The following is a 20,794-nucleotide window of genomic DNA, read 5'->3' as shown; positions in this document are numbered from 1 at the left end:
CAGGGGTGATTTGCGGATTTTGGGAATTCGTGGGAGGGTTGGAACGAGGGACGGAGGATGGGAGATTCGGTGGTTTGATTATGGATTTGATGCTTGAGTTGGGTTCGGTGGACTTGAGCTTATTTAGGGAGAAGTTTTGAGGAATTTGGGAGATTCTTGGATCCATACAGAGAGTATAAGATTCTGATATATACTAATTAGAGAGAGGGTTGAAATAAAGGATAGAGAATAGGAGATTTGGTGATTTGATTAGGGATTTGATACTTGAATATGGTTCTGTGGAGTTGAGTTTTAGAGAAGTTTTAAAAAATTTGGGAGATTCCTGGATCTCTACAGAGAGTACATAATGCTGATATATTACTAATTAGAGGGTGGTTCAATTGAAACTTTTAGAGAATTAACCCTCCATGGGCATACGTGATTTTCATATTTTTCGTGGGCACACTGGGTCCATTTTGTCCGCGACTATTCTTTTTTACTGTTCTAGGCTTTCAAAAATCAGAAAAAATTCTCAGATTTTTATTGAAATCTGCATTTCAATGTGCCATCGCTATTTGAGTCAACTTTTTGTACGATTAATTAGTAAACATAAAAACTCGGAAGAAGTTCATAAAAGAATTGGAATTTAGTGCAGGTAAAATGGACCCAGTATTAAAGTTAGCGATTTTTCAGTAACTTCGTTGGATATTAAAATTCCTATCAGTTTAATTACTCGATGTGAATAGAATTTAAACTTGAATACACTTCAAACAATAAAATCTAGAACGAGTTGAACAGTAGAATGAACAAATTCATTCAAACTCCTATCAAATTCATCGACAAATATTCAAACTCAATTAGGTAATAGTCAAGACATTCAATTATTTCATAAAATCAAAGATAATTTGTTATATAATTATAGAATAATGAAACACTCTTGTCATACGAGGAACGTTTCCCTTCTACATTGAATGCACTAATTTTTATTTCTATACTAGCAGTACACTGTTGATTCGCGATTATCTTTGCCGAAAGTATCTCAGAGATCCAATTACTTAAAAGGTTCGAGGTAGTCGAAATAATTTCAAACGATTGGGCAAGTTCTGTGGGAGAGGCTGGAATTTACTCGTCGATAGCGTTGACGTCGTTGTACTGATTTAGAAGGTGAGTATCGAGATCGCTGATCTAATTTCGTATTTTCCGTAATTCCCAAGCGATTTTGAGATAAAACTCTTCTTAATCGTCGTTCGGTGAACTGTAGATCCGGGTCAAGAAGGCTGGATCCACTCACTGTTTGTTCAAGCTAATCGCGGAAAACCTCGATCAACTCTGAGAAATCCAAAGGAAAGGTGGTGAAAGACAGATATCGACAAACAGATAGAGAGAGATAGGGAGCTAGAGTGAGAGAGGGGTAAGAGGGAGGAAGGAAACAAGCAGGTAGAAGAAGAACGACGTTGGGGTGGAAATGGCGAACGTCGAAGGCGTTGAAGAAATAAAACGTGAAAAATCAGTGAACGAGTTTCGAAGCTGAGATGTCGAGTAAACGAAAAAGAAAAATGGAAGTACTACATTAAGGTAGATACAGGGTGATTGAGAGTAACTAATCGTATAAACTGAACTAAAATAATATTGACGATACTGTAAAAGAAGTGATTTCACAAATTGAAAAGAGAGAATACATGATAATTTATTTTTATTGTTCTAATTTCACTCTGAAAATTCAGAGTTTAATGTAAAATATTTCTTAACCAATAGCACATAATTTATAGCATACGCAGAATTCAGTTTCATCACACACAAGTTAAGAAAATAATATTTCTTTCTTCATCCCTTATCATATCAGTTTCTACTGTTCGATCAGGAATACTGAATCACCCTGTAGAATATAAAAGAAGTACGAGGACGAGCAGAATATTCTCCAAAGATACGGGTAATAACTAGAAGCAGGCTGTATAATTTATACATGCGATTTCTCGTAGACAGCTGAGGGTGTATAATTGCCAAGATAAAGAGAAGCGCCAGACAGCGTCGCAAGAAAGAGGGAAACAGCGAGGAGAAAAAGGAGGAGCTTGAAATACCAAGAGACGGGGTGTAAGGTGAATGCAGAGGCGTGGATAAAAATGATTCTTTCCGCAATGTACTTTTTTGCTTCGTACGCGTGCAAGCTTCCACGTTCCTATATTTGCATACAAAAAGAGGGGCGAACGCTGGCGAAATAAAGAATGGATGTAAATGGTCACGGGGGGATTCACGGAGACAGGTGGATGTGTAACAAGAAACTGCCGCATTAAAAGCGGGGAACATGTAAAACGGCGTGAACTTAGAGGAATGGGGAAGGAAATGACGAAATAAAAGGCTGGTGACGAATCACGAAAACCGAAGGTCCTCCGAGCTGCAAAGCGACGCGAGTCAAAGGAACAAATTCGCTATGGTAAGGGATTTCACCAGTAAGAACAGGAAGCAACAAATAGCAAGGTAGACAAATCCAGAAGTATTGCATTATTGCGTAGGAGTAATGGGCGCAGAAGGCACAAAGCAGAGTAAAGGTACAAAGAAAAGATTAATGGGAAAGAAAACAAGTAGACCTTCAAAAAAGAATACTAGAAGAGAGGGCGTCAAAAGGCTTCTGGAAAGATACTCGAAGAAGTGGGAGAAAAGAAACAGAAATAAATATAAAGGAGACTCTAAAAGTCATCGCTAAATGAATATAAAACTTATCGAGAAGAAAAGTGCATGTATCGTATGCAACGAATGAAAAGATACTTCAGTGTAATAGCATGGAGGAATCTGTACAGAAGGAAAAAAGGAACGATAGGCAGAAAGAAAAGGAGAAGATAGTCGATGGAGAAACCGAAGGAAAGCAGAAATCAGATTCTCTGAATACTCACTGATCACTGTGAGATTGACTTTGCTGTTCCTGGTCGGTGACTGCTTGAAATCGACCCTGCATCTGTAAACGGCGGCGTCGCTTTCACGGACGTTCTCGAGGGTGAGTTTCGCGGGCTGCTCCGTGTATCTGAAGAAGGCACGTTTGTCGAGGCTGATATCCTGCCAGTGTTTTCCTTGTTCCAGGTTGCTCCGTCCCCTCGTGTCGAAACTGCAAACATTTCGGTGGTCCGTGTTAGAAAGAGTGGCGACAGAAAAAGAGGCAGGGGTGAAGGAAAAGGGGAGGGCGAGCGACACATTTCGGGGATGGCATCGAGGACGATACTCGCTGCCATTGAAACAGGTTTTTCGGCGGGAATAAATAATGGTAACGCTTTGTTGGTCCAGCGAATCGTTGGTGCTTACTCTACCATTAGCTAGTGTTTATGGGTACCAAGAATTCCTATCTCAAGTCTTCTTGGGGTGGTTAGTCATTCGTTGCTTAACAGTTTGATCATCACGCTGTGTTCATTAAAAATTCTATCATGTGCACAGTGATTTTTATTGCCAATAAATTTGATTATATTAAGGTATTTTATATGTCAAAATAGGACGAAAGTAAAAAATGACGAAATTGCGTTGAAATTATTTTACCTTCTGAATTTATGCGAAATGTGTCTGACTTGGGACTTAATCTATTGCTGTTGTTCATTAGTTGGATTAGGATTCAAGAGAAGCCAGGAGAATAGGTCTCAAGACAGACACAGCGAAGTCAGTAGAATAAGTCAGACATAGTGATGTTACTAAAGTAAGTCAGGAGTCAGACACAGCAAAGCCAGTAAAATAGGACTCGAGTCAGGTAGAGCGACGTCAGTAGAACAAGTCTTGAATCAGGCACAGCAGACTCAGTAGAATAAGTCAAGTCCCAAATCAGACACATTTCACTCGTACTTCCGGCATTTTTATGACAATTAAGAACCCTGAAATGAAGCCTGAAACACAATTTCGTCTATCTTCATTTTTACCTTACTTTGGACTTTATTTTTCACTCTTTATTTCCTACTGTTCTTCTCCTACTATCTCTTTTTATAAATTTCCCTAAGTATCATAGTGCAATTGAAAAATAGTAGTATACCAGGATTAAACAATGCATAATCAAGCAATAATTTTTAAAAAACTCAACTTTTGCATAAAACAGTACAACGATCTGGGGCAAATTGTGCAAAGAGGTCAACCACTCTCGCATCGATGTTCCAATATACGTTGCCGAGTGTCGTCGAAGAATTGAAACAGCAGCGGAATGGTAAACGAAACTTTCGTATTGTCTTCGCTAAACTCTCGTGGAGCGATTCATCCTAGAATACATTCGAATACGAGGGGCGATGGGTGACAAGGGTGTGTGGGGATGGATCGAATAGTGGATGGTTATCGAAGAAAAGCACAAAGTCACGCGAGATTCTTGATCCACTTTACCATCTAATATCTGGCTTTTACGCGACGGATACTTTTATTACGGTCGGTCCCCGTCCGCAGTAGCGGCCGGATCTAACTAAATTTATGGAGTATCGATGGCGCGAGAGCTTCTTAAAGAGATCAAAGCACTATCCGCCTTCCTCATAAAGGAATTTCTCCAACGAGTTATTTACATCTTGCGCCATCCCTTTCTTTATGGCTCTTGACTCGTGATGCGCTTGTTCTCATATTTGACGACGCCATTAAATTTTGAATAAGATGACGGTAACCGTTCTCCTTTTTATGGGCTAGTGAGTGGGAATCTCGATACTTTTCACGTTTAATTAGCCGGTGAAAGAATAAATGCACTTCGATGATTGTAAGCATAAAATGAAAGTATTGAACTATAATAATTTGCTCAATGGATATTTCATAGCTGGGGTGTCTGGCCTTTTAAGAGTTTTATACGTTTATTCCCTTTATTTACTGTTAACAATACTATTTTATTCCACGGTGTCCTGACATTAGTTGAGAGTGTTGCTGTACTCCAGGGTTATCTCTGTTTAGAGTGAAAATGTCTGTTCAGAGAATTACTTTCCTAGGATTATGAAACACACATCAGCTACAATTTTCTCAAAAATATATTTTTGTACATCTATGTATTAGATATTTAACATAATGAATTAAAAGTTGAAAGAGTTTGATTTCTGTTAGTTTACTTCTAAAAGAATGGTATTCTGTATGATATTTAAAAAATACCTTTCTTGGACTTTTTATATTTTCTTATTTTATTTTTCCCTTAATAAGTTACATTTTAACATTTCGTAATTCAATACCATAAGAATAAAGCGGAAAAAAGAAGAAAATACGAATTGTCATTAGTATGCAGAATTTGTTCAGTGTTGTCAATTTTTATCCATATGGATAATATATTCGAGGAAAATTACAACCTGTTCTTGATAATTAACAGCAATCACTATTCTTATCTTAAGAATGCGCGTGTCTCGCAGCATGCTACATTTCCCGCGAGCATTCCGCGTCGTCCTGCAATCAGCGCGGGCCACATTCTGTCAGCGTTATTACGTCGCCCCATTTGTTAGTGGCGCGGTTACCACGGAATTTTTTAAAACGCTTATGAGCCAGTCCTAGTCGCGTACATATCTTCCTTGCTTCGTAGTCGCGAAGTTCTTCCTTTCCCCAACACCTTCGTCCTACTTTCATTTGTACCTACAGTCGTTAATTTAGAAAGAAATCCTAAAAATGGACGTCAGTTCTGAAAGGAATTTCAAAATGGCTGGAGTAATTTGGGTAAATGTCCGCAAAATAGCTGGTAATCACGAAAGAGATCTCGTTCGCTTTAATAATAAACGTGATGGCGTTTGGGGAGCTTGAAACGAAACTATTTAAAAAATATAAAAATTGAAGTAGTGAACGTGGAGAAGTAAATAAAATATTTTCTATTGTTTGGTTAGTAGTGTATAAAGTAATTTTGACTAGAAAATTCACAAACTCGTTTAGAGTACGTTCAATAACGAATTTCCCTAGAAAATACGCAAAATATCGGACAAAACTTCCTGTCACTCGGTTTGAAACAAAATTGTAACCTTTCTGCTCTATAAATCCCATCGAATAGGGGTCCATAACCGAGCAACCCCATTTCCTGAATCCGCAGCGCCATCAACCTAATCATAAAATTAACCAAACTACCAAATTCAATTTTTATCAGGTGACCCCTTGTTGCCAGTTGATACTCGTCTCGATTTCACCGTGCAAACCAATTATTCTGCCGTTGCGCGTTAAAGTTCACGGTTAATTACACCTCGACCACAGAACGCGTGCCTCGTGCAACTGGAAGCACGTGCAGCCCAAAGGGGTGGCTTGGTCCATTGTGCACCGTGCACGTTCGATCCTTACGATTCTTTTAAAGCCCACGTATTTGCTCGGAATTTTGGACGATTTCGAGTAATTTCCGTGTTGGACGAGGCAAAATTCAAATGGACTCGAATTCTGTATACTATTTTCCTGGTTTATCGAGGACAGAAGAAACACGAATGAAGTTAAACATTATCATAAAATGCAGAATAACGTGTAAAATGCCTTTTTTTCGATGTTTTATGGTAGAATGTTCTGCGTTTTTGTATTTTGTGTTGGAAATGATTCTACCATCTCCAGAAATCCACAGAGGCTAAGGAAGATCGAGAGTCGTAAATTGGTCGTTGTAATACCGGAAGCGTGTTACTTATGCACCATGAGAAATACTATCGTGTCCATAATTTCAGCGTGGAATACCTTTAAGCTTGGCGCAATTCATATATCAGCTCGCGGGAAGAGAAACTGGTTGCACTGGAGCGTCCAAAGGGAGAAAATAGGCAGGAGGCAATGGAATCGCTGGGCAAAATAGAAAAATAAACATCAGCGTATTATGAAAGATTGGTTTTCATACTGTTGTAGTTCTTTAACCATTAGTCGTTTGACACATTAAGTACGTACTAAGTGACACACTGTTAATTCAATTTATGGAGGTACTCTATGCACATTTGGTGTAGGATACATTGATTGTTCCGTTACCTTTGTGGATAACAGTGTCAGTTTAGAGATATTAGTAAAAGAAATTCACATAGTCTGAGTTGAATTATTAAAAGTCACTAGTAGTGTTCATTAGAATGAAAAAAGAGAATTGATTAGGAGCAGCTTTCATTGAAATTAGGTGTATTGCCAACAGCCAAACATACAGCTGGTACCATCTGGTTAAAGACGTACTGCCTTCTCACTGTTCCTAAAAGACGGAGAAGACCCAACGCATCGAATCATAAAGCTAGAATTTTACTGCTCGATCAGAAAAACTTAAGTGTCCCAAGGAAAATGAGATCTACAAAGACCACTCCATTTCACAACAGCGAAACTCATTAGCTTTTAAAGTAAATCCAAACCCCTTGAAAAACAGTAGAAACTCCCCCAACTATCTCCACACTCCCTCAATATATCCTTTTCTTCAATTACCCCGCCGCAACATCAATTTTTTACACGGCCCCATTATTCTTCGTTTGATCCTACTTAACCACCGCGAAGGTATCGTACATTTCCGCTAACCACCGCGGCAGAGCTCCCCGCCAGCGAAACGGCGGGCAAAGGAAGCAAATAAAATTCCCAGTTGCTGAAAGTTAGCCGCAAAACAAGACCGACTGTTAAACGCCGCGAAATTTTTACCACTTCCCAGTAGCCTAGCATCCCTTTCGCCCGAGGCGCTGCCGCCCAAAGGAGCGAGGGAAATAAAAACGCTGGAGACGGGCGAGATATAATACGGTTGTTTATTCCGTTCGGTACGCAACTCGGAGGAATATAAAAATTCTCGGTTCCGTGGCTGAGAAGCTGCGACTGTTGCCTGGCGTTTCGCAGTAAAATAAACTCCTCGGTGGCTGGGGCCGCGGGTGTGGCAGCGGGCCGAGACTTCTCGCTTTAATAAAACTATGGATTTTAAAGTTCCGCGTGTGTGATGGACGTATTACTTACATGCAGGGAGCGGCAATATCGCGACCATAATTCTTGCGTCGCGATTCCTGCGACTGGGAATATGCGAGATGGTTGGGATCGAAGCAGACGGCGGTCGGGGGTGGAGGAAGGGGGTTGAAAGCAATTCATTTTATGGACGTTTAACCCTAGTAGTCGGCAAGAACAGCGTGACTAAAGCCGCGGAACATTTATGAAATTAAACGTCGCGATGTATAGGATGTCCGAAGGGAACCGACAAAGTTGGAGTTATTGGCAAGTGTGGAGGAAAGAGAGGGCAAGATGGGATTACGGCGTGAGACAAGGGGATCATTTAAACGATCCACGTGGGTGAGTAAGGTTGCAGTTACAGTGGTTGCGTTTTCTGATGAACATGTCTGAATCTTGTCTCGATGGTATGACAAAGAGTTCGATCATGTTCGACAGAACATCAGTTCGATAGAAAATGCATCCACTGTAACTGTAGCCTGAAAGGTAGAGATGGGACTATTGATACAGATATCGATAAATATCGATAATATCGGAATGTTATTAATAATTTGATACATTGATAACATCGGTAAGATATCGTTAAGGTTAACGATATTATCGATATATCGGTTTATCATTAAGGTATTGATAATGTATCAATAATCAATATTCTCAACTTTACTAACAGGTATCGATGTTTGGGATAATATGAATCTCACGAAATCCTGTCCTGGAGTAGCTTTTATCTTAACATCTCTATATTGCTCTATTCTCTCCTCCACTAGTTTCAATACAGGAATGCTGATACCACAGCATGAAATTTGGTTCGATAGAAACTTCAGTAAAGCCTTTTGCATTTTTGCCTGTTCTAGTTGCCTTTGTTTTTAAGGAATGGAATATGTTAAAGAGCGGTTTATTTATGGGGGAGAGACCTTCCAGGTTTTGCTACGAGCTTCGGTCCAAATTGACTTCGGTGTCTCATAAAGATGCTAAGTAATGCGAGCCCTCTCTCTATACATAAAAAGTAACTTCCAAAGGTAACGGGGTGAGTTATCATGTATTAAATGCGAGATCGTAACATTTAAAGTGGTTGTGCAAGGAAAGTATCTTATATGTAATTTCGGTGGGAATATGGAAACATAGCGGCAGTTTTTCACGAGTGGCGGCTGGGCGATCGAGGGAGGAGAGAAAGGGCATCCAATTCGCTGCTCGAAATTCTAGTAACGGGAAGGGAGGCAACTATATAGCCTGGAAGAACGTGCTAACGGAAATAGTAGGCGAAGCAAAGCCAGGCGCACGATCTTTTATAACTACGACGAAAAAGATGGGATTTCTGGTTTCCCTCGTTTCTATGCATAAAGTCACGACATCAACTTCGATGTACGCCGCTGGTGGGAAGAAGACATCAAAGGTTTTTACGTTTCTCGATAGCTGATCGTGTTCCCTTATTTATACTCTGTTAATTCAGATTTGGAGCGAGATCCAAGGGACGTGTTTATTTTACTGTGATTAGCTTTGAGTTGTTTTTCTGACAATTCTGTTGCTTTTATTGTACGTATATTCTTGGGTCTTCGATATTGTGTTTCTCAGGTCTTATAATATGTATGTAATTTCGATCGTCCAGAGTTTAGAGATTCATCGTTTTCAGGGTTTCATAGTTTTCGGTAGTTATGCAGCTGTGAGCTTCTATAAATTTACTATGATGCATATAGTGTAGATATAAAGTAGTTTTATAACAGAAGTAGTGCCTGACTGTCTTTTATCCACTGCAGAACGATGTTATACTAGTTCCTATATTTTATTAATATTTCTGAACTTGGAAGTCGAAATGATTCAAGTCTATTTCATTAAAAATTGATTTTGTACAGTATTGTAATACTTTTTCTTTATTTTATTAATATAAGTTCCTGTGGAGCTATGGACGAACCAAGGTACAATTATTGCAGAACCAAGGTACTACTGCAGGACTAAGAGGGAACTAAAGTATAACTGCTGCACGTACAACTAGGGGGAATTAAGGTAGAACTGGAAGGAAATCAAGGTAGAATTGTAACAAAACTAAGGGTGGAAACAACTAAAAGAAAACCAGTTATAGAAGTACAGTAGAACTCTGGGAAGACCAAAGTAGAACAGTAAAACATCTGTAGAATTATAGAGGAACTAAGGTAGAATAATTGTAAACTCTGAATAGTTCTATAGTAATAGAATAAAGTAGAACAACTATGGTTATCAGAACAGCAGAACTGTGGAACTAAGATAGAACTACTAGTGGGCTGAAGTACTGCAGAACGAGAGCAGAAGTAATATAGTAGAATCAAAATAAAGCTAGAGAAAATTCTTTAAAAGTACTACAATTGTTTAAACTTTATATTTCCTTTATACTACTTTAGTACTAATCTACTATAGTTCTACAGCAGTCACCCAAGTTTTTTACACTTCTCTGCAGCTCTACAAACTTCATCAATTTTTCTATCCCTAACATTCACTGTTTCAAAGTTCTCTAACTTTGTATTAAGTTTGCAATAGGTACTCATACTTTAGTAGCGCAGTTGTTCTGCAGGAACTACTCTATTTCTTATCCTACAGAAACTCTACAGAAATCTCATAAGAAGTTTATAGTATCCTTAAAGTAGTTCTACACTAGTTCTGCACGATTTCTACACTAATCTACTACAGTTCAATGATACTTTCATCCAAGTTCTACAGAATCTTGCAGTTCTACGTCCTCACAGATATCCATTTACAACCTTGCCTCTCACAAAGTTCCCCAACTTTACACCCCCTCACTATCACCCTCTCACAAGTCGAAGCAATATTTATCCTATCTTATCACTACAATACATTTCACATGTCTTCGATTCTCCAACTCAGCACATGTCCAAATCGACCAGCAGTGTCACAGCTTCACAATTCTGCAGGCTCGTCCCATCACGCTCATAGCGTGATCACGCAATTCTAAAATTCCATATTTATTTAACTCTGCAGCTGTTTCACTCCTCGCCTCACCCGTTCTCGATTACAACCGTTCTAATTTATATTTCTGCGCAGCGCCAATCGACACGAAAGAACATACGAACATAATGCACCGAGTTTATTGCTCTGCGCGAAACAAACTGACTACATTGTCCCGGTTCTCCACATTGTTCCATGTGACACTGGATCGTATTGTCTCCTCGCATCGCCCAACGTACGCACGTCACGCGTATCCGCGGCCTGGTTTACCGTTCCTAATAAATCCACTCATTTGACAACTATGTTGTCACAGGTCTCCCTCAGTTGCCCATTGGACAGCTCTACCTTGGATACAGCAAATATTAGTTTCAATCGTTTGTGAGTTGGAAGTTTTTTGCTTCCCTGTTTACCTGACTTCGTTATTACAACGAACTCGGTCGAACCTCTTTGACACTACACGTTACCATCGTGCGACTGATAAAACATTTCGGGCAAATATTTGCTGATCGTGGGTGATCAAAAAGCTCGTAATTCAGCTGTAGTAACTCTGCCCTAAAAGAATAATCTCGATTTTTGGGGGCTGATCTGTAAAATCGAATTTTGACAAAAATGGAAATGGTTTTCGTGTTTATTGATATAGTTTTAGTCGATTGCGTCAAAGAGGATGTACAGGGCAGGTCGTCGACTAATACAGGTTTTTGTTATACGCTTCAGGAAGCCATAAGCATTTTAATTTTTTAGAAAGGATTATAAATGAGGTTAAAATCGGGGATACCTGATGTTAAAAGGTTAAATAATAAAGGAGACCATTCTTAGTCGCTATGAGCTTCCTCCTAGTGTACTTTTTGTACTCTGAATTATTTTTCATTCTTTTAGGGAATTTATCGCGATTAAAGAAAAATTCAATCTTTTCTGAAAAAGAAGAAAAGATTATTCAAGCCTTCATCTCAGGTTCTCATTAAAGAACTTCTAAAACAAAAACTAAAGGTACTCAGGTGTACCAGTAATCCTGAAGAGGCTCATCTTACGTCATCAATAGTAAGAATAAAACCTGATAAATCTCTCTTTAGAACGAGTGTCTCCAGCTTCTGTGACACAAATTCTCACGAAATGATAGGTCTACGTTAAATGTCGTCTGTGATTGCAAGGATCACCGAGTCACTCGCGATTATTCGCCGCGCCTGAGCAGGTGTTTCGAGTTTTTTTCTGTTTCTTCTGGGGCGCTGCGCCCCAGGCGAGCAGAGATTTGCGGCCAACCGATGCCCGCGGGCCTCTCTCCTGAAACCGGTCCTAGGAGGACGTTCATACGCTCTCTTACACGGATTGCTGTGCCCTGTCAAGGCTGCCTGGGACACCGTGTGAACGAGTTTCCTCCACACCTCTTTCTGCCACGATTTTCCAGTTGACGACTGGGTTTGTTACACGATGATCGAGGTCCCTTTTTTGGGCAAAAATCCAAAACAGTTTTCACTGTGACGAAGGTAGGGGTGGAAAATTGCAAGAATTGTTCTCTATTGGAGTTTATAGAGATACATATTCATTGATTAAAATGTATTGTGTATGTATTGATACCTGTATGTATATGCATATGTACATGTATATGAATTGATTAAAATTCAACTGAACTGTTTTTATAATCTGATGCCAAAAACTGGTTTTCTTGATTAAAAAAATAGTATGGTTATGTAGTGTTTCTCTGATATGAGTTCGCGGTACAGTGACGAGTTCATAGCGAGGATCAGGTTTGTGAGATCGGTTTATATTTATGATAGCTTAGTTTTGAGGAAAGGTAAAGAGAGTGAGAAACTCTGAATTGTATTAAGTTGATGCAAAAATTTGTCCCATTTTTTGACAAAAATTGAAGAAAAAGTTTATTCACTAAAAGTTACATTTAATCAATAGAATAGTCAATAGTACTGTTGTGGTCGATGACCTTTCTCCATCTCTCTGGTAGCTGCATAATCCACTGCTCATACAAATTCTAAGGTTTCTTGCTAAAGAATTGATCCACGGGACGAACTTTGCATCAATCCAATATTTTTATTTCATTTCTGTAGAATTCTGAGGGCCTAACTTGATAAATAAAATCTTCAACTACATTTTTCTCAAGCAACGAATCGCATGTTCCATATTCTGTAATTCGATTAGTTCTTTCCACAATCCACATATGGGAATGATATCAGCTGAAGTGATAGGAAGATTTTTCCACTATGCAGTTTTATCATCGACAGGTTCTACAAGTTCTAATTATCTTCTACTAGAATCAATATTTCCATATTCCTGTCGTGCAGCGTGTAAACGCAATGATGATACTACAAGAGAAACTTTGATTAAACATAACCGTGGAACTGTGCCGAGATTTAAAAATTCAGGGGATGGTTGACTGGGATCAATTAAAAATTTAATCTGCCCTCTCCGACCTTCTCTACCTTTACCTTTTCGATGTGACGAGTAATTTTAATATTTTAACGACAACGAACCGCGTGCCGACCCGTTGCCTGCATAAATATGATATGCAAAGGCCTGTGACTATAACTTTTACGAAATTAATAAAATCTGCAATATTCACGGCGTTAAGAGAAAATTACGCTGACGAGTCACTGCATGTTTGATGGCTGGAATCGCGGCGTCCAATGTAGCCAAGCGCTACGTCGACTGCGAAATTTGGGAAAATAAGGCGTCAACGATGGAGTGAATCCATAACTCTCGCTGAAACTTAATCCCGATCTGTATTAAGGGAAACATGAAGTGGAGGGGGGAACAGTGAAGGGTGGATAATGATGAGCAGACGCGAAATTACGACCAGGAAACAAGCGCCAGCGAGTGGGGGGAAATTGGCACCATTTCAGAAGCAACATTCTCTCGGTGGAAATGAATTTATGGTAAGAACGCCTCGAGAAAGTGGATCGCCCGCAATGCACCAGTTATACAGCAAATTTCAAAACGTTGCTCGAAACGAAACAACCTGGAACAATTATTTTCAATTCATCAACAGCCCTCGAGAAACCATTTGTTTTCTCGACGGTGCACATTCTGGACTCCAATTTCGAAGGTATCTGCGCGAGGTACTGTTTTCATCGGGGAAGAATTCAAGTGAATAATTTAAGGTGATAAATCAGTTCTAACTGGATGGAACTTTCGATTCGAGTCTGAAGTGAACAGTTTTGACTAAATAATGTTACTATTCGATATTAAGCTTTACTTGATGTTACTAGGATGTACATACATGACATGCTGAGACTCCTAGTGATATCTGTCAGACTACTACTATTGCTTATACATTAATTATTCGCCTTTATTATTATACAAACAAATTATAATTATAATATTTATTAATATACAAGTAAATAGAGTATAATTTAGCTGACTATGTTATCAAAACTCGTTAAACGAGAAACATAATTAACCATTACCATCCTAAGAAGTTTTAGGGATTGGAATAAAGCTTGGAAACTTTCAATACTTAAAAGCTTGAAAGTTCAAGATTGGACCATACAAGAAGTTAGTGGTTTGTACTTTAAGTGTTTGAAAGCTTGAAAGCTTCGAATATTTGAAAATTAAAAGTTTAAAAATTTGAAAAATTCTTTATATTTTAAATATTTAAAAAATCTGAAGATTTGGGAACTGAGAATTTGAGATCATTCGTGTTGAAATAGGAGCACATATCGGGGTTCCCAAGTTACACCAACTTTGTGTACTACATACTAACTCAGATTCTAAAAATTGCAATTTACACCACTACCATTCTCAGTTCTTCATATCCAGAAGGTATACATAATAATTGTACTAATTAAAATCGAAAAATTCTATTATTTAAACCCTTTATTTAAAACAGAAATTTTACACGTCCCAGTCCATCATGTACTCAAACTAAAGTGATTCAATTAATACTCAACCGTGTCACGTGACACGTAATCCCACCACACTTTCACCGAACAAGAGCATCGAAAGGAGCGATTCAAATTTTCGACAGGTGACAAGAAGCCTCAATGCTACTCTAAGGCACTGAAAGGCACAGTGCTTTCTCTTCCATTTGTCCGATTCCATTCTTTTCTTCCTCTTAAAGTAAAAGTCTGACAGCGAAGCGAAAATGGTTTAAGAAACGCAAGGATAGAATTTACCTGTATATCGGCGCGTCTGCTTCCTCCTTGTACCAAATAACTAGATGTAGTTTGTCCCCAGAGACCGGCGGTTCCACGTCGCATGGTAACTGAGCAATTCCACCTGCCACTGCCTCCGCATCTGTCATTGTCACTGTAATGACAAAGATGAGGCCAGAGTCAGTTACATCATATAACAAGGAAACTGGTAGCCGTGGTTTGCATCGGCTGTCAACGCTTAATGACCGAGCAATAGATTATAGATGTGTTATTACATAGAACTTTAATTATTAAGGGCTGCTTAATCTTCACAGTTTTATACTACAGTGTCGATCATCTTTATAAATGTAAATAGTATATTCTTCGATAGTTTTGTGAGAAGATTGATGCTTGAAAAAGGAAGCATGAAGGTGAAAGAAAATAGGAGGATAGTTAGGGGACTTAGAATATTAATCTATACGTTATTCCTGTCTTTGGTAACGCAGTAGTATGGTAATAATGGGGTACAGTAATAGCTATCTATGATAGTATAATATAGTATCCATGCTGAAATCGCATCAATAACGATTTTCAATATAATTTCGATCAAACTTGGTACACTATCAGTTTCATTTCATTCAATTTGGTTTTACTTGGTCCAGATTTTAAATAGATTGCGGGATTGATTGGAATTCTAATTACAACCTCAATTTTAATCTTGTAATACAGCATGCTTAGAAATAGGTGGGAGAGAATTTAGGAGATGATTTATTATATAATAATAGATAATTGTGTTTGAGTGTGTGTTGGCTATTTATATTACATTTAAAGAAATCAATCTTTGTTATAAGAGCTGAGGTGTAATTCTGTGATACTTGATTCGAGCAGTGAGTATAATAATTATTGTTAGTTTTATGCTGACAATGGTGTCAGGTGATTTACCAAGTTCCAGATGGTTTTTATCAACCTTTAAATCCAAAACCCAGTTGCAATTTAATTATTCTAAATTTTCATTTTATTTTCATATTTTTCAGTTTTTCCCCATCTATAGACAAAGAAATTAGAAGAAACAAATAAATTGAAATTCCTTCATTTTATTAGTACTCTATAGAAGTCGTTTTGTTACTTAAGTCACATAAAGTAAGTTTCACAGATCGCGAGGGTTATGTCGAAAAATATTCATTATTTATTTGCCTAACCGAGTTGATTAACGAGCGGCGATAGTAGGGTCATTGCAGGGTTTAAAAAGAAAGTGTAATTAGGGGCATTAATCAAATGTAATTGTAGCAATTAACCGGGTGCCGCCCTAAAGCCTCCGTTCTCTTTATCATGCGTGGCAAAATGCATAAGTCTCCTTAATAATTAAACTACAGACAAGTAGACGCTTAACGTAACTCTACGTTCGACGAAGATCCTCTGCTGGTGACAATTGCAGTCTTCATAATTTCATTCTTACTTACTGCTGCCAAGAATGTCTATCGTATGCACATTAAAAAACTAGGACACAATTTACAGCTAAGTGCATGTGACATAAAAATGATTTCACCTGATCAGCTGATCTATCTCTTTCGAAATAGCTTTATCAGACCGTCTATCCGATTCGCGAACTGAATTGTGACAGTGACGAATTCAGGCAGGGTGACAAGCGAGAATGGTCGATTAATCTGCGACTATTGCACACAATCAATTACCTACTGTACACCCCTCTACTTATCATTCATACCTGAGCGAAAATCCGCGAATGGATGGATTAAGCTGGTACGTCTCGTGCTCGATATGATGGGAGTGTCTAGGAAAATGATTGTCTGCTCATGATGGAAATGAATTTGATCTCCGCTAGGAAATGATGAATGTCTCTAATCCGAGCTGGTGTCTTGTTAAATCGAAGAATCTTAGTAGTTAACTGGTAATGTTGGTGAAAATGATTCAGAGTTCCTGTGCCTGTGATTGATCGATTTATGAGGGTTGTACTTATTCTGCTACGACTTCGATTAGAATGTAAAGTACATTGATTACTCTGTAATGTTAGAGAAGGTAATTTTCTGAATAATACCCAATTTTGAGTATCAGTATCTATTCTTCAGATTCATATTTTCTTCTTACAAGAGAAGACATAGAATCTACATAAATTAATTTTAATACAATTTTCCAGGTTTGTGAAGTATCTGAATATTTGACACATATTTTCTTAATTAATAGCTGTCTATATTGAAAGGGGGGAAAACAATCGAAATTAGATGAAAACATATTTTTTGAAACACATTAAAAGTAAATAATTTTTTTTTAAAGTGTCTTTGTAAACCAATGTTTACGAAAATATTGATATGCGACTTGCTGTTTAAAGCAAAGAATATTTCAGACGAACTCAATCCCAAGAGAGGCAATTTCTTAGCACAGGGTACAAAAAGTACCATTATTATTTTTAATTATGCAAATAATGTGATAGTACAAAGGCTGCTAAGTTTTGTTAAAACTGATGTATAAAGGTTCAATACGTTTTCTTCTTAGGATTTCTCGACCTCATTTTCTCGAATCAATAATTAAATAGGGTTTTGAAGGAACTTTGCGATAACAGATTAGTCGATGGATCGAAATCATTAATGCGTTGACTGAAACACTGCCCAAGTTCTGTATTCTGTAGCCACGCGAACAAATAGCTCGAGCATTAAAACCTGTTTGCATATTCATCAGACAAGGAACGCACTTGAGGTAACAACTCAGCGAACGCTGAATATTCTTGACAGCTACGTGAACGGCCACTGGAACGAGTTTTAATTAACGTTGCAAATTGTTCTTGACGTCGAATTATTCATCGGGGGAGGGATAAAAAGGTAGAGGATCCGTAACGACCTTGGAGTAGGTATCTTTGATTCCTTCTTAACAGTAAGTGTATTGAATTTTAGTTTCAGAATTCAAAATTTCAACCTAATCATAAATTCACATTGGCAGAAGTCCAGTTGATCTACAAGTGACTCGTTTCTTAATAAATAATTATGTTTGAAATATGTATGTTCCCCTTTTTGGGGACATTTGATCAACAGTTTCATGGCCTACTGTGTTAAAAAATTTAAACATTTTCAATTTTTCAAATGTTCAGTTATTCAAATATTCAAATATTCGAATATTCAAATGTTCGAATATTCAAATATTCAAATATTCAAATATTCAAATATTCAAATATTCAAATATTCAAATATTCAAATATTCAAATGTTCAAATATTTAGAGATTCAGAAACAAAAATCGCAAAAATCTACGTCAATTGTTCCTTATTATCTTAATTATTACTTAACGATTATTCTACAACAGATGAAGAAGTAAGCACCACACTTAAGCAGTTCTCTCAGCCACAGAGTGACTAAAACCCAAAAGAAGAGAAAAGCGATCCAATTTATTATAAACACCTCGAACGATCGTTGAGACTCGCATTTTCCATGGTCGAGATCGGTACTCGACGAGGATAAATTTGTCGTTGACGGCGCGAAACAGAAGAGCAATTAATTGACGCTGCATTAATTATTGGTCGCCAAGTGGTGGGGAACGGTTGGCGATCAGGCAATATTCAGGATATTGAAAATGGCACTGGTTCACGACTTACGATCCATTTAACATTTCGATGAAAACGCGAATCGTTGAATCGGAAGCAGTCCCGCGGCGACGAATGTTTTTGAGGATCGTGTCGGTTCGCGTCATTCCGGGGAGTCGAAGGGGCTGATGGCCACAGACAGCGCGAAAATAGGGCGCTCCTGTTTTATGCGTCGGTGGTTTTAATTTACCTCTCTGCACTGTGGAAAATCGTTCCACCTATATTACATTCCCTCTCGGTAAAATAAAGGGAACAGTGTCCATGCATTTGTCGAGATCGTGGAATCGAAAACTGCTTGTTGCTCCTGCCCACGCAGCGTTGATGAGGTAAATATCCCAATATTTAGATGCTCAAGGTATTAAATGTCCCAGTAAGTGGGCAACCGCAAAATGCATATTGAATTACGTCCCAGTAACTAAATATACTATTTTATATTTTTTGTTCTCTTTTTTTTCATTCGAGTTTAAGCTTGCAATCACATAGAATTATTCTTAGTGTTCAGGTATCGGGGCATAGTCAGTTATTGGGACATTTACCTTATCCTTGTCTCCTGGGTGAATCTATTTTTAAATAGAGCTTTCTTTCATTCTCGAAATATTATAATGTTCTTAACATACTTTATTTTGTATGTTTTTTACATATCGTTTATTTGCTAGATTAGTAACATAATTAAAAAAATTACCGTTGTTACGGGAAACTGTTATTGCTTTATTTCGAGAAAATTATGATTTTCTAGTTACGCCGATGTACAAAGGCAGGAGTAGTATGGTAATAACATAGCGGGGGAATTTAAACATTCAAGTAGGGGAGAGTTGCTCACTACCCTTGAGTAGCTGCTATTTTCTGTCCTACCTTCAATTACTCATTTGAAAGTAAACACGCATAAAAGCTTAATTAAAACTCGTGATATTCCTCCCTTTCCATTCAAAATATCAGACTAATTACTTCGAGATGCTTCATTCGCTTGCTCAATTCAACGAAATTCATTTGTTTCATTTGTGATCCAGATTAATTATAAAGATTTCAAACGAAAAAAATCGAGAGAAAATGTCCGTCATTGGTGCCAGTGGAAGTGAACGTTCAGAGAATACAATTTTTTCCCATTATTATAAACACATGCTGCTTTCAGCGCGCAGTGGATGTTACAATTGAGCTTGCTTGGATTGGTGAAATATTAATTGTCGGAGCGAAGGGATCTCGTTAGTTAATGCAGCAATCCTTCTCCTCTGTCGATAATACCGATTAAATGGAAACCAGTTACAGTTATACGAATGCATGGTTGTTCATGTGTATATTCCTCACATTGTTGAAAATTGATAACGAAGCATTGGATCCACTCCGAACGTTTGCGTAATCTATTCCTTTTTCCAATTTGATGGACAAACGTTTGTATAAGAGATACTCTGTAGCTATTGAAATGAATTTTGAATATGAGATACCGCAATTGTATATATTTCGAACGAATTAAAGTAAAAAGATACATTTTTGAGATGAAAGGCAGAAGACGATCTGAAAAATTGATTTTTCAAGGAATAGAGGAACTAACACGAATTTAGGAAGTCCAAAGGACGTACATACCTTGTATCATGAGATTTAGTGAACGAACTTAAAACAAACTTTGTGAAAGAATTGCACTTTTTGGATAGGAGTTAACATAGATTCCAACGATAACAAAATTTCTAAAATTATCAGATATTATTGCAGGAAAAGTGTCTTAAAGCGTACCTTTATTTTTGTCACTCCACAATTCCTCACAAAGGTACACTCAAATATCTGATTGGTAAATTTTTCCTCTCATTTTCATCGTCATCCTCTCAATCTCTCGTATTTTCCATTTCTCTATTTTCCATAACCTTCGGGACCCAATAAAAGATCTTCAATTTTCCTTTCTCGAAAAGCCTGTGACGAAATCCAGAAATTCATCGGCGAAAATTGAATAGGAAACTGATATAAAAATTTCTTCTTTTAAAACTAAAAATTCTAGACCCAGATACGACAGAAAACTGAGTCAACAGAAACGAGAGCAGAGAGAGAGAGAGAGAGAGAGAGAGGGCGCAGAGAGTAGGAAGGTAAATAGAGGTAGTGAAAGTAGGGAAACAAGAGGGATCCGCAAAAAGAAGTTTGAAAAAATAACAGGCCAGGAAGAAGGGAAACATGAAAATATGTATGCAGGGCGGGGAAGGGGGATGGAAAATGAATGAAAGAAACGAATGGCACGGGCAGAGAAAGAGCGCAGCGAAGGAGGGCGCGCGGAGATTTTTATGAAAACCGAGGATTAGATTTACCAAACAGGGTCGAGCGGCGTAGGAAATGAAAGGAGAGCGGAATGGAAGTGGGCAGCAAAATTCACTTAGCGCATCGGCCGGATGAAAAGAAAACTAAATGAAAATGGTTGTTTGCGGTAG

General features: G+C 38.0%; 1 protein-coding gene across 2 annotated transcripts in view; it reads right to left on the bottom strand.

Moving 5' to 3' along the window:
* LOC143179297 (protein turtle homolog B) overlaps nucleotides 1–14,974 on the bottom strand; it is a 77,055-nt gene extending 62,081 nt beyond the window's left edge. For both annotated transcript variants that reach the window (XM_076378453.1, XM_076378455.1), the window contains exons 1-2: nucleotides 14,847–14,974; nucleotides 2,868–3,076 (exon numbers count right to left, since the gene is read on the bottom strand). In XM_076378453.1, coding sequence (XP_076234568.1) covers nucleotides 2,868–3,076; nucleotides 14,847–14,974 — 337 coding nt within the window. The remainder of the gene's footprint in view (nucleotides 1–2,867; nucleotides 3,077–14,846) is intronic.
* Nucleotides 14,975–20,794: the final 5,820 nt, after the last annotated feature.

The sequence above is a fragment of the Calliopsis andreniformis genome, chromosome 5 (genome assembly GCF_051401765.1).
Source record: "Calliopsis andreniformis isolate RMS-2024a chromosome 5, iyCalAndr_principal, whole genome shotgun sequence".
Lineage (NCBI taxonomy): Eukaryota > Metazoa > Arthropoda > Insecta > Hymenoptera > Andrenidae > Calliopsis > Calliopsis andreniformis.
Note: the sequence above shows the minus strand (reverse complement) of the source record. Positions and strands in the feature narration are given on the sequence as shown.